General features: G+C 42.3%; 1 protein-coding gene across 5 annotated transcripts in view; it reads right to left on the bottom strand.

Moving 5' to 3' along the window:
* Nucleotides 1-1,576: 1,576 nt before the first annotated feature.
* The window catches only part of DENND10 (DENN domain containing 10), a 29,363-nt gene continuing 17,559 nt past the window's right edge, over nt 1,577-13,380 (bottom strand). For 4 of the 5 annotated variants that reach the window (XM_070589591.1, XM_070589451.1, XM_070589322.1 and 1 more), the window contains 3 exons: nt 11,642-11,749; nt 5,607-5,701; nt 1,577-3,128 (listed from right to left, as the gene is read on the bottom strand). In XM_070589591.1, the coding sequence (XP_070445692.1) occupies nt 2,952-3,128; nt 5,607-5,701; nt 11,642-11,749 (380 nt within the window). In that variant the 3' untranslated portion in view covers nt 1,577-2,951. The remainder of the gene's footprint in view (nt 3,129-5,606; nt 5,702-11,641; nt 11,750-13,380) is intronic. The other variant, XM_070589396.1, reaches the window with a different exon arrangement.

The raw sequence follows: 13,380 nt of genomic DNA on the forward strand, positions 1-13,380 counted from the left end.
CAGCTCCTTCTTTCTCTTCACTGGGAAACAACCCTGCCTCCTCCACCGTGAAATGGCCAAAGGCCATTGGCCAGCAGCGGAAGCCCCTGGCACCATATGTGTTAAGCTCCCGCCACCACAGCCAGCCTTCCCTCCTCCACGCCAGGGCAGCCGTGCCGGGGCCATCCCTTCCTGTCCTCAGGGCCTTGCTCTGAAGCCTCCATGTCCCCTCCGGCTCCAGCCTCCTCTGCTCCTTCCCAGTAGCATTTGAACTGCTTCAGTCACCTGCCTCATTCCTCCCCGCCTCTGCTAAGACTGCACTCACCCATGCTCCGCCCAGGCGCTGTACTGCCACTCTGCCGGTGCTCAGACCTGTCACTGGGCCCACATCCAGCTCCCCTGCACTTTATGCCATTTGACACCCGCTGGAGACCATCTTTCCTCCCACTCTCCAGAAATGGCGCCACCACTTACACAGTTGCATCAGGATCACCAGCGTCCCCCTGACTTACTCCTCCCTCCCCTGACCCCCATTCAAGTCTAGAACTTACTCCTCCGGGGCCACTGCTACTACCCCAGCGCAGTCCAACAGCATCCCCTGCTGGTATTGCTCATCTCGTCCCCGCCTGGCTCCCTCCAATACATGCTCCAGCTTGCTCTTCTAAACCACACCTGCTTAAAAGGCTTAAATGGCTTCCCAGTGTGTCAGGCTCAAGTCCAAATTCCCTGCTATAGCAGGCAAGAGCCTTTACCTTACTCATCTCTTTCCTCTGGAGCAACATCCAGTTCTCAAATGGGCTGTGGTCTCTTCTCTGGGCCTTCACACTAGCTGTTCCCTCTGCTTTGGGTGAACTGCTTATGCTTCAGGTCTGCCTTGAACATCAGTCACTCTCTCCAGGAAGCCTCACAGCAGTGAATTAGATCCTCCTACTGTGTGCTCCCAAAGCACTTACATGGTGTCTGGTACTTGTCACACTGCAGTGCAATGGCCTGCTTGCTGACCCCGTGCCCCCCTAAACTGTGTGCCATGAGAGCAGGAACTGCGTCTTGTGTATCAAGGAAGCCCCAGGATACAACACGGTGCACAGCACACACTAGGCATCCAAACATTTGTGTCCTGGAGAATGTTTCCAACACACTCTGCCCCAAATCATCAAAGACTATACCCGTGGCTTTCCGTTTTCCCTCGGGCAGAAGGATGGTTAGCTCCAGATTTGGTAAAAAGAGTTTCACAATGGCTTAAATGGACAAAAATCAATAAAAATGATCTATGAGATGGCTCCGTATAGCCACAGGCTTACACCAAACAAAATTAAAGAAGAAAATGTGTCAAGGCTCCAGGCGAAAGCTCAGCCACCGACAGATGACAAGGGAGATGTGAGGGCATCTTTTCAAAGGAGAAGACACTGACGCTAGCCGGCTCTCGGAAGTGGGGGTGGAGGGGGGCTGGGGCAGGGAGAGGAGGGGCCTGGACCCTAAACTTGCAAACAGGGACTAATAATCTCCTGCGCATCCGCAGGTGACAGAAGGGTTTTTTCTTTTGTTTGGAGTGTAGAGAATCAGAAAAAGAGAGCACAATTCTTCATCGGCCCAAAACTTTGTTGAGTATCAAAATATTTTCATTTTATTTCTGTATCATAAATTTGTAATTTTAACAACTTTGATCATTAGCTAATGTAGTAATACAAAAAACAAGGGAGAAAAAGATGTTAGTATTCATTTTCATAAAGTGCAGATTTAATCTTCAATTGTTTGCCTTAGTAAACATCTCATTTCAGATCTTCCCCTGCCACCACCCAAGGAGGGAGGGGGAGAGGCTATTTTTAATTTTCACTTAACAAACGTCTAACACCAAGAATCAATGAAAGATCCAATAAAGACGAGATTTTTTTGCAAATGTTTTTCTGGGTAAGATTTCTGAGGACAACAGTACTGAGGGTAAAATAACCTTTCATAATTAATATGAATACATACGATAAAATAGCAAGTACATAATTTAGACTGTCATGTTTGTTTTGCAATTTTTAGGTCTCCAATTATGAGAGAGAGACAAAACTGAACCAGAATGGTTACCTTCATGTGTGGCCACATGACTTTACTGAAGCTGTCTGAAGACATTCTCTGGTTTGGGCCCTTGCAAGAAGTCAATTCTCACACTCTCTTCCCAACTGCATAAAGTTGCTGTTTCGTCAGACGTTTATATTCAAATGGGCTTCTTATTTTACTCTACCATGTAAGGACTCGCATCTTTTTCAAAAGAATATTGCTAGCAACAGGGTTAACTGAAGAGTACTAATGGTTTAAGTTTGCCAAGTGCTTACCCCTGTGACAATATAAATATGCATTATTAAAGTTGTCTACTCAAGTATAAAATCTATGCAAAACCCTCATAATATAGGCAAAATGTTCAAAGGCCAAGAAAAAAATTTTTTTTTTTTTCTTTTACAAGAAAGTGCAACTGCAGGGTCTTTCAAATGATCTTCGAGACAGTTCTGCAGAAAACTTAGTAGTTTGGCTCAGAAAGTAGAGTTCCTCATGAGGAATCAAGGTTCTTCCTAGAAGAATACAAAGCAAAATCTCAGGCAGCATTCTGAAAATAAACCATTAGTTTGTGGCTACACAATGAGACAAACTGGGACTTAGACTAATGAAGGCTTTCGGATTAGCTGGGATGTGGCGAGAACTTGACAAGCTTTTTTCTCTTACTCCAGGATACCGGGCCGTGCTATAACGTTATATACGGTAGTTACAGCACTTGCTCCAACATGGATACAGGCATGAAGCTAATCAGAGGAGAAAATCAGAAGTGTTTTCATATGTTTCAGTGCTTTTTCAGGTCAGATCTTAATACTTTCAAATAAATCATTAAAAATATAACATTTTCTTTGCTACTTTCAGTATTTTACATAGTTAATAGATAACTGTGGTGAACGAGCTTGCTCCCCGCCGGCAGTGTCGCATCCTGCCCCCGGTCAGATGTTCAGCATTTGTTCGGCTGCTGCCAGATGGTAAAGGAAGTTTTCCGTTGCAGGTGGAAATCGTCTTTGCTTTAGCAACTCAAAATTGAGAACCAGCTTTTCTCCATCACCCGAAACTTCTGAAAATGGTGCCAGGTTGCTCAAGATTTCTCTTGTTTTTAGGGAAATATCCTTCAATAGAATGGGAAAATATGCAATATGTTAGCATTAAAAAATCTGAATAGTTGTTGCATTTGAATAGAATTCTTCCTGCTATTTAAAAAATTTTATCAGACTAACTTTATTATAAATTAGGAAAAATGAAATAAACTTAGAAAAATCAATATCATGGGTAATTTTTTTTAAAACCATTTGAGGCATTTTAAAGTGTCCAATTCCATGGCATTAAGTACATTCACAGTGTTGTGCAACAATCACTACTATCCATTTCCAGAACATTTTCATTATCCCAAACTGAAATTGTGTACTCACGAAATAACAAGGCCCTTCTCCCCGCCCCCCAGCCCCTGGTAACCACCATTCTACTTTTTGCCAGTGTTAATTTGCCTAGTCTGGGTACCTCATATAAGTGGAATCATACAATATTTGTCCCTTTGTGTCTGGCTTATTTCACTTAGCATAAGGTTTTCAAGGTCCATCCATGTTGTAGCACAGGTTAGAACTTCATTCCTTTTTAAGGCTGAATAATATTCCACTATCTGTATACACCACCATTTTGTTTATCCATTCATCCATGGATGGACATCTGGGTTGTTTTCACCTTTTGGCTATTGTTAATAGTGCTGCTATGAACAAGGGTGTACACATATCTATTTGAGCCCCTGCTTGCAATTGCTTTTGATGTATACCCAGAAGGAGAATTGCTGAATTTATGGTAATTCTATGTTTAACCTTTTGAGGAACCCTGCTACTGTTTTCAGAACGAACCTCTTCCTAAAGTCGTCTTCTGCCTGGGATAAGTAACCCGGCACCTGCCCCACAGGCTTCATCCTCTTCCCTGGCTGACATTCCTGTGGATGGCTGAGCACTCACCAGAGCTCTCACTAAAGTCACGTCTTGTTCTCGGTTTGCTGACATCCTCAAGTCAGTCAAATATCTCTGAACCCCTACAGCACGCCGGGCACTTTCATCACACTTTGTTGGTGTCCCTTCTTTTGCTGAGGAAGCCTGGCCCTGAGCTAACATCCATGCCCATCTTCCTCTACTTTATACGTGGGACGCCTACCACAGCATGGCTTGCCAAGCGGTGCCAAGTCCACACCCGGGATCCGAACCAGTGAACCCCAGGCCACCGAGAAGCAGAATGTGCGCACTTAACCACTGTGCCACCGGGCCGGTCCCCTTCATCAAACCTTATACAGAGTCACCTGTGTATCATTTTTACTCCATGAAAAACACAATTCAAAACTCAGAATTCACAACATTGTGAAGAGTCAGTGTTTTTACTCTAAGGTTGATGGAGTGATGGATGGCCAATGACGAGCCACGTAGTGGGAAAGGAGTCTCAGTGTTCAGGTCCTCAGGACAAGACCCGCCCACTCTTCCTGGCCACAGCTCGCCGGGCCACCAGCCCTGGACAGAAAGAGCAGTGCTGCTGGCGGGTCCCTGTCAAGCGCTGGGACCCCTCTCACCAGCACCCTTCAGCACACATCACCTCCTCAGAGAGCTCTGACCTGCTCTGTAATATTCTCGACCTCAGCCCCTCGTTCCTGTCACAGCATCCATTTATCACGGTTCACAACGATCCTGTTGTGTATATTACTCTCTGTCCATCTGCTCCACTAAAACACAGACCACGAGGGCGGGGGCTTTGCTCGCCCTGTAACCCCACTGCCCGTGCAATGCCTGACAAAGAGTCAGTGCCCAATAACTACTGCCTGAGTAAATGAATGGGCGAATGAAGAAAAGAGCCAGGTCTGACCAGGTGAGCAGGGCCTGCTTATCAGAGGTGCCCCCCAGGAGGCACAGGTGCAGACAGGGGGAGACAATCCTTCCTGGCCCCCAGCTCCCAGGCTATGAGACAAGCGTCTAGATGAGGCAGGGCCTGGGAGAGGCGAGGCTGGAAGGATCCCCACAGGAGAGGAGCAAGGAGCTGGGAATAGGCACCATGCACACAGGCAGCAGACAGGACAGGAGATGGGTGAGCTGTGGGGCAGAGGCGGGCTCCATCACCACATGGAGAGGCATAAAGAAAACCCATCTGCACCCCAGTCTGGCAAGGGGAGGGCAGAGGGGCCACATGACACTCTGGTCAGCTTGACACGTAGACCCCACAGAGGAACCCGCCCTGCAGCGTGTGGTACTAGAGTGTGAAGTCTAGTTCCCCACGCTCAGCAGCAACCTCCTCTCTACAATTTGTTCCTTCATGAAAATTCTGCTAGGAGGAGACAATGCACTGGCCAGCCCAGAAAAGCATTCAGATCACCTGGCAGTTATATTTCTCACTATGAAAGCTTGGCTTCAGCACCAGCCCCCTGTATATGTGTTCCCAGAGCCTGATAACTGACCAGCCATGGCAGCCCCACCCGCTGGCCTCTCCAGTCACTTCACTCCGTCTGTGGGTACCGCAGGTAGCGAGCAGCTGTCTGCCACATGCCACCCAGTGGCGCCGCTTCAGGACTCTGAGTAAGTCAGAACATCAAGAATTACCTGAATAACTTGGCTGTCTGATTTCTCTGGATCTTCTGCAGACTGAACAATTAGCTGACCAATCTCTTTGTGCAGTTTGCCCATTGTCATGGCCTCTGGTGAGATCAAGAAGAATATGTTGTATGAATATTTAGTAGTTTACATAATAAAAAATAATCATGCCATCTATCTGAAAACGTGAAAGAGCATACAGGTGGAATTTTCAAAAGGCAAGTGACAATGCCGCACATTTCTGTCTTATTTCTTTTTTTTTATTAAGATTATGATAGATTACAGCCTTGTGAGATTTCAGTTGTACATTATTGTTAGTCTTGTTGTGGGTACACCACTTCCCCCTTTGTGCCCTCCCGTCACCCCCCCTTTTCCCTGGTAACCACCGATCAGTTCTCCTTGTCTATATGTTAACTTCCACCTATGAGTGGGGTCATATATACTTCGTCTTTCTCTGTCTAGCTTATTTCACTTAGCATAATACCCTCGAGGTCCATCCATGTTGCTGTGAATGGACCAATTTTGTCCTTTTTTATGGCTGAGTAGTATTCCATTGTGTATATATACCATATCTTCTTTATCCAATCATCAGTTTCTGGGCATTTAGGTTGGTTCCACATCTTGGCTATTGTAAATAATGCTGCGATGAACACAGGGGTGCAAAGGACTCTTGGGATTTCTGATTTCAGGTTCTTAGGACAGATACCCAGTAGTGGGATGGCTGGGTCATAAGGTATTTCTATTTTTAAGTTTTTGAGATATCTCCATACTGTTTTCCATAGTGGCTGTACTAGTTTGCATTCCCACCAACAGTGTATGAGGGTTCCTTTTTCTCCACAATCCAACATTTGTCGCTCTTGGTTTTGGATGTTTTTGCCAATCTAACGGGGGTAAGGTGATATCTTAGTGTAGTTTTGATTTGCATTTCCCTTATGATTAACGATGATGAACATTTTTTCATGTGTCTATTGGCCATACTTATATCTTCTTTGGAGAAATGTCTGTTCATGTCCTCTGCCCATTTTTTGATCGGGTTGTTTGTTTTTTTGTTGTTAAGCTGTGTGAGTTCTTTGTATATTATGGAGATTAAGCCTTTGTCGGATAAGTGGCTTGTAAATATTTTTTCCCAATTAGTGGGCTGTTTTTTTGTTTCAATCCTGTTTTCCCTTGCCTTGAAGAAGCTCTTTAGTCTGATGAAATCCCATTTGTTTATTTTGTCTATTGTTTCCCTCAACTGAGGAGTTACAGTGTCCGAAAAGATTCTTTTGAAACTGATGTCAAAGAGTGTATTGCCTATATTTTCTTCTAGAAGACTTATTGTTTCAGGCCTAATCTTAAGGTCTTTGATCCATTTTGAGTTTATTTTGGTGTGTGGTGAAAAAGAACGGTCAATTTTCAATCTTTTGCATGTGGCTGTCCAGTTTTCCCAGCACCATTTGTTGAAGAGACTTTCTTTTCTCCAATGTAGGCCCTCCGCTCCTTTGTCGAAAATTAGCTGTCCATAGATGTGTGGTTTTATCTCTGGGCTTTCACATCTGTTCCATTGATCTGTGGACCTGTTTTTGTACCAGTACCATGATGTTTTGATCACTGTAGCTTTGTAGTATGTTTTGAAATCGGGGATTGTGATTCCTCTGGCTTTGTTTTTCTTACTCAGGATTGCTTTAGGAATTCGCGGTCTTTTGTTGCCCCATATGAATTTTAGGATTCTTTGTTCAATTTCTGAAAAGAATGCCCTTGGGATTCTGATTGGGATAGCGTTGAATCTGCAGATTGCTTTAGGTAGTATGGACATTTTAACTATGTTTATTCTTCCAATCCATGTGCATGGAATGTCTTTCCATCTCTTTATGTCATTGTCAATTTCTTTCAAGAAAGTCTTGTAGTTTTCATTGTATAAATCCTTCACTTCCTTAGTTAAATTTATCCCAAGGTATTTTATTCTTTTCGTTGCGATTGTGAATGGGATTGAGTTCTTTTTCTGTTAGTTCATTGTTAATGTATAGAAATGCTACTAATTTATGTATGTTGATTTTATACCCTGCCACTTTGCTGTAGTTGTTGATTGTTTCTAATAGTTTTTCTGTGGATTCTTTGGGGTTTTCTATATATAAGATCATGTCGTCTGCAAACAGCAAGAGTTTTACTTCTTCATCATTACCTACTTGGATTCCTTTTATTTCTTTTTCCTGCCGAATTGCTCTGGCCAACACCTCCAGTACTATGTTGAATAGGAGTGGTGAAAGTTGGCACCCTTGTCTTGTTCCTGTCCTCAGAGAGATGGCTTTCAGTTTTTGTCCATTGAGTATGATGTTGGCAGTGGGTTTGTCATATATGGCCTTTATTATGTTGAGGTACTTTCCTTCTATACCCATTTTATTGAGGGTTTTTATCATAAATGGATGTTGGATCTTGTCGAATGCTTTCTCTGCATCTGTTGAGATGATCATGTGGTTTTTGTTTCTCAATTTGTTAATGTAGTGTATCACATTGATTGACTTGCAGATGTTGAACCATCCCTGTGTCCCTGGTATAAATCCCACTTGATCATGGTGTATAATCTTTTTGATGTACTGCTGTATTTGGTTTGCCAGAATTTTGTTGAGGATTTTTGCATCTATGTTCATCAGTGATATCGGTCTGTAGTTCTCCTTCTTTGTGTTGTCCTTATCAGGTTTGGGGATCAGAGTGATGTTGGCTTCATAGAATGTGTTAGGGAGTACTCCATCTTCCGCAATTTTCTGGAATGGAATAGTTTGAGAAGGATAGGTATTAAATCTTCTTTGAATGTTTGGTAGAATTCTCCAGAGAAGCCATCTGGTCCTAGACTCTTGTTTTTGGGGAGGTTTTTGATTACTGTTTCTATTTCTTTGCTTGTGATTGGCCTATTCAGATTCTCCATTTCTTCCTGATTCAGTTTGGGGAGGTTGTAGGAGTCTAGGAATTTGTCCATTGCTTCTAGGTTGTTCAATTTGTTGGCATATAGTTTTTCATAGTATTCTCTTATGCTCCCTTGTATTTCATTGGTATCTGTTGTGATTTCTCCTCTCTCATTCCTAATTTTATTTATTTGAGATTTCTGTCTTCTTTTCTTGGTGAGTCTGGCTAAGGGTTTGTCGATTTTGTTAATTTTTTCAAAGAACCAACTCTTTGTTTCATTGATCCTTTCTACTGTCTTTTTTGTTTCAATATCATTTATTTCTGCTCTTATTTTTATTATTTCCCTCCTTCTGCTGACTCTGGGCTTTGTTTGTTCTTCTTTTTCTAATTCTGTTAGGTGTCGTTTGAGGTTGCTTATGTGAGCTTTTTCTTGTCTAGTGAGGTGAGCCTGTATTGCAATGAATTTCCCTCTTAGGACTGCTTTTGCTGCATCCCAAATGATTTGGTATGTCGTGTTCTCATTTTCATTTGTCTCCAGATAATGCTTGATTTCTTCTTTAATTTCTTCAATAATCCATTGTTTGTTCAGAAGCGTGTTGTTTAGTCTCCACATTTTTGCACCTTTCTCTGCTTTATTCTTGTAGTTGATTTCTAGTTTCATAGCATTATGATCAGAAAAGATGCTTGATATTATTTCAACTCTCTTGTATTTATTGATGCATGCTTTGTTTCCCAAAATATGGTCTATCCTTGAGAATGTTCCATGCGCACTTGAGAAGAATGTGTAACCTGCTGTTTTTGGATGAAGTGTTCTATATATATCTATTAAGTCCATCTCATCTAATTTTTCATTTAATTCTATAATTTCCTTGTTGATTTTCTGTCTGGATGTTCTGTCTTATTTCTTAAACACAGATATGATGACATGCTAGAACATAAGACATAATCATGATTTGTACACTTCATGTCCAAAACAAAAACACACCAATACCAATCCCAATTTCTCCTTCAACCTACCTCATAAGGATTTTTATCTTTTCTTTCTAGACAAAACCCAATGAAAACTTCTGACCACAAATAAGTTGTGACTGGAAGCCAGGAGCCTGTCCAGGTCTTTACAGTTAAGAATTCAAGTTTATCTTTCTGGTGGGGATACAGTAAAAGCAGCACTTCCTGTCAGCTCTACAGAAGCCAGCAGAACATTCAGTCTGTAAAGGCTCTTAGAAATGAGCAAAGGAAACAACCACACATTCATTATATATATTGCTATTTTCTGCAGCAAAGAGAGTAACAGAAATTTCTGTTTGTCACTCCAAGGGACAAACTCCATTTGGATGGTGCTGACCAGGACGAGCCCATTTTATACACTCAGAGCAACAGAGGGCAGCAGGGACATGGCTGGTCCTAGCACTTCAGCAATTTAAGTGGCCCTGGCAGAAGCTAGTTTTCTGTCGCTTTGGCTTTACAAAAGGCAGTATCTCCTAAAGATCTGATTCCGTATTTTGAATTTTTCACCATGAGCATGCATTATATGTTTATAATTTCAACACAAATTAAAAGAAAACTAACTCTGGGGGCCGGCCCCATAGCATAGTGGTTGAGTTCATTGCACTCTGCTTCCATGGCCCGGGCTCACAGGTTTGGATGCCAGTCACAGACCTACATCACTCGCCAGCCATGCTGTGTCAGTGACCCACATATTAAGTGGAGGAAGATCAGCACAGATGTTAGCTCAGGGCTAATCTTCCTCAAGCAAAAAAATGAGGAAGACTGGCAATAGATGTTAGCTCAAAGCTAATCTTCCTCAGCAAAATAAAAAAAAAGAAAAGAAAAGAAAACTAGTTCTGGTTCTATTAATTTGAAATTACTAGATAAAATCTCACATAATCAGAATCTATCTGACAAAAATCCCTAACTAGCATTCAGCTGCTCTCACTTTAAGGAGAAAAAGAAAGGATAATATAAAAGCTGTTATATTCCCCTCTAAACCAATGCCTCAGTAATGCCTTGGACTCAACACACACTTAACCCAATCTTTACCACTTTATATAGCTGTAACTTAGAACAATTTAAAGTTTCACAGAGACGACACTATGACACTAGAACACATTTTCTTTCTTTCTTTCTTTTTTTTTGCTGAATAAGATTTTCCCTGAGCTAACATCTGTTCCAATCTTCCTCTATTTGTATATGGGTTGCCACCACAACATAGCCGCTGATGAATGGTGGAGGTCCATGCCTGGGAACCGAAGCTGGGACGCTGAAATGAAGTGTGCCAAACTTAAATCACTAGGCCATGGGGCCAGCCCCTAGAAAACCTTTTCTTGATTAGCTCCAAGAATACATTTATCCCTTGTGCTTACTGAGACAGCCTTCAAAAAGATTTTCCACACAGGAGTCATACTGGACCCTTGAGTAGTGGTAAATGTTCACATTTACTCTTTGATACTCCTTCCTTCAGGAGGTGGAGCCTAATTCTTCTCCCTTAATGATTTGCTTCCAGCAAGTAGAATATGGAGGATGTGATGGTGTATGACTTCTGAGATGAGGTCATAGACGGCACTGTGGTCTCCCCTAGCTCTTGGATCACTGGCTCTTGGGGAAGCCAGCTGTCACATCATGAGAACACTCGAGAGGCCCATGTGGGGAGGCCGCCTGCCAAACGTCATGTGAGTTAGCTTGGAAGTGGATCCTCTGATCCCAGTCAAGCCTTCGGATGACTGTAGCCCTGGGAACATCTTGAGCGAACCTCACGAGACCCTGAGCCAGACCCTCCCAGCTCAGTCGCTCCTGGATTCCTGCCCATCAAAACTGTGAGATAATAAATATTTGTTGTCTTCAATCACTAAGTTTAGAAGTGATCTGTTATGCAGCTATAGATAATTAATACACCTTGTTTGAACAGAACAGTGGAGAAACAAGGTGAACAGACTGTCTTACTAACATATCCTGTGCAGCAGAAGCACCCGGGCAGTATCACTAACGTGGCTGGTCTATGAGAATAAGTGCTGTGTTCAGACACAGAAGAATCCCTCCAGCGTTGCCAGAGCAGGTTACGCAGGCCCTCAAATACTGATTGTAGATGATCAGCCTAAAGAATACAACTGCCTGACTTACATCTTGTGTCAACAACAGAACAGAACAGAACAGAACAGAGAACTAACCTTTCGCAAGTGGAGCAATGGTAATCTCACTATCTGCCAGATTCACAAACACGTCATAGAGGTCTGGTCTACTGCTCACCTCCAGGTCTACAAAGCCAGCGATGTAACCTGCGTCACAAAGAGGACCAACATTACTGCAGGAGGAAGACATCATATTGTGAACACATCAAAAGAAAACTAGCAGCCAGCCCAGTGGCATAGTGGTTAAGTCTGCGTGCTTTGCTTTGGCGGCAGGGTTTGCGGATGCAGATCCCAGGTGTGGACCTAGTGCTACTCGTCAAAACCACGCTGTGGCGGCATCCCACAGAAAATAGAGGAAGACTGGCACAGATGTTAGCTCAGCGACAATCTTCCTCAAGCAAAAAGAGGAAAACTGGCAACAGATGTTAGCTCAGGGCCAATTTTCCTTACACACATACACAAAAAGAGAGAATTGGGTCTGAAAGCTCATCAGCTGCTTTCTGTCACTGCTTTATTTATTCAGGGTGCATTAGCTGTGCCCTGTGGTATTTATTAAGACTACATTATGGTCAACTGCCTGAAGGAACTCACAACTCAAAATGTTCTAAAACTAGACTCCAGTGTCAGGAAGAAGGCTGAAGTAAAGCGTTTACTTTTGAGTTGCTGCTATTCAGGTCAAGAATGACAGACAAGGCGGACGGTGGCAAGGACTCCCTTGACCAGTGTTCTCCCTTTAGGTCCTCCTCTCCAAGAAATCAAAATCAAACACCCGGGTTTCTCAGGGTAACATGGTGGAAACAGTATCATCATCTTCCAATTTCAGATATGATACAATAAATGCCAAAGGAATCAGGGCAACTCAAGAATTAGCAGACCTTTGAAACTGGTGTTAAGATAATAGTTCTCAGACTTTTTGGATTTTACAGAAGAGTAGAATAAAAATAATTTTTTTAGCCTGAAAAGAAATGCTAAAGGTACTTACTTAAGTGGTAAAGAAAAGAACACAAATAAGAAAATTATCAAAAAAACCCCACAAAACAATAAAATCACTGGTAAAGGCAAACATACAGTAAGGGTAGCAGATCAACCACCTATGAAGCTAATATGAAGGTCAAAAGACGAAAATACTAAAATTATCTATAAGAAGGTAACACATACACACCAAAAAAAGAGGTTAAATATGACACCAAAAACATAAAATGTGGGAGGAGGGGAGTAAAAGAGTAGAGCTTTCAGCAAGAGGCCAAACTTAAGAGACCATCAACTTAATATAGATCGCTATTTACGTAGGTTATTCTTTATGAACCTCATGGCAATCAGAAACCAGAAACCTCTAATAAATACACAAAAAATTAAGAGAAAGGAACCCAAACATAATACTAAAGAAAGCCATCAAACCACAAGGGAAGAGAGCAAGAGAAGAAGAACACAGAAGAACTACTACAACAGCCAGAGAAAAAGTAACAAAATGATAATAAGTACATTCTTAACAATAGCTACTTTAAATGGCAATGGACTAAGTGCTCCTGCCAAAAGGCAGAGAGTGGCTGATTGGATTAAAAAACAAGATCCATACATATGCTGCATACCAGAGAGACACTTTGGACCTAAAGACACTCACAAACTCAAAGTGAAGGGGTGGAAAAAGATACTCCATGCAAATGGCAGTGAAAAGAAAGCTGGGGTAGCAATACTTATATCAGACAAAATAGACTTTAAAACAAAAACGGTAACAAGAGACAAAGAAGGACACTACATAATGATAAAGGGTACAATCC

Source organism: Equus przewalskii, chromosome 1 (genome assembly GCF_037783145.1).
Source record: "Equus przewalskii isolate Varuska chromosome 1, EquPr2, whole genome shotgun sequence".
Taxonomy (NCBI): domain Eukaryota; kingdom Metazoa; phylum Chordata; class Mammalia; order Perissodactyla; family Equidae; genus Equus; species Equus przewalskii.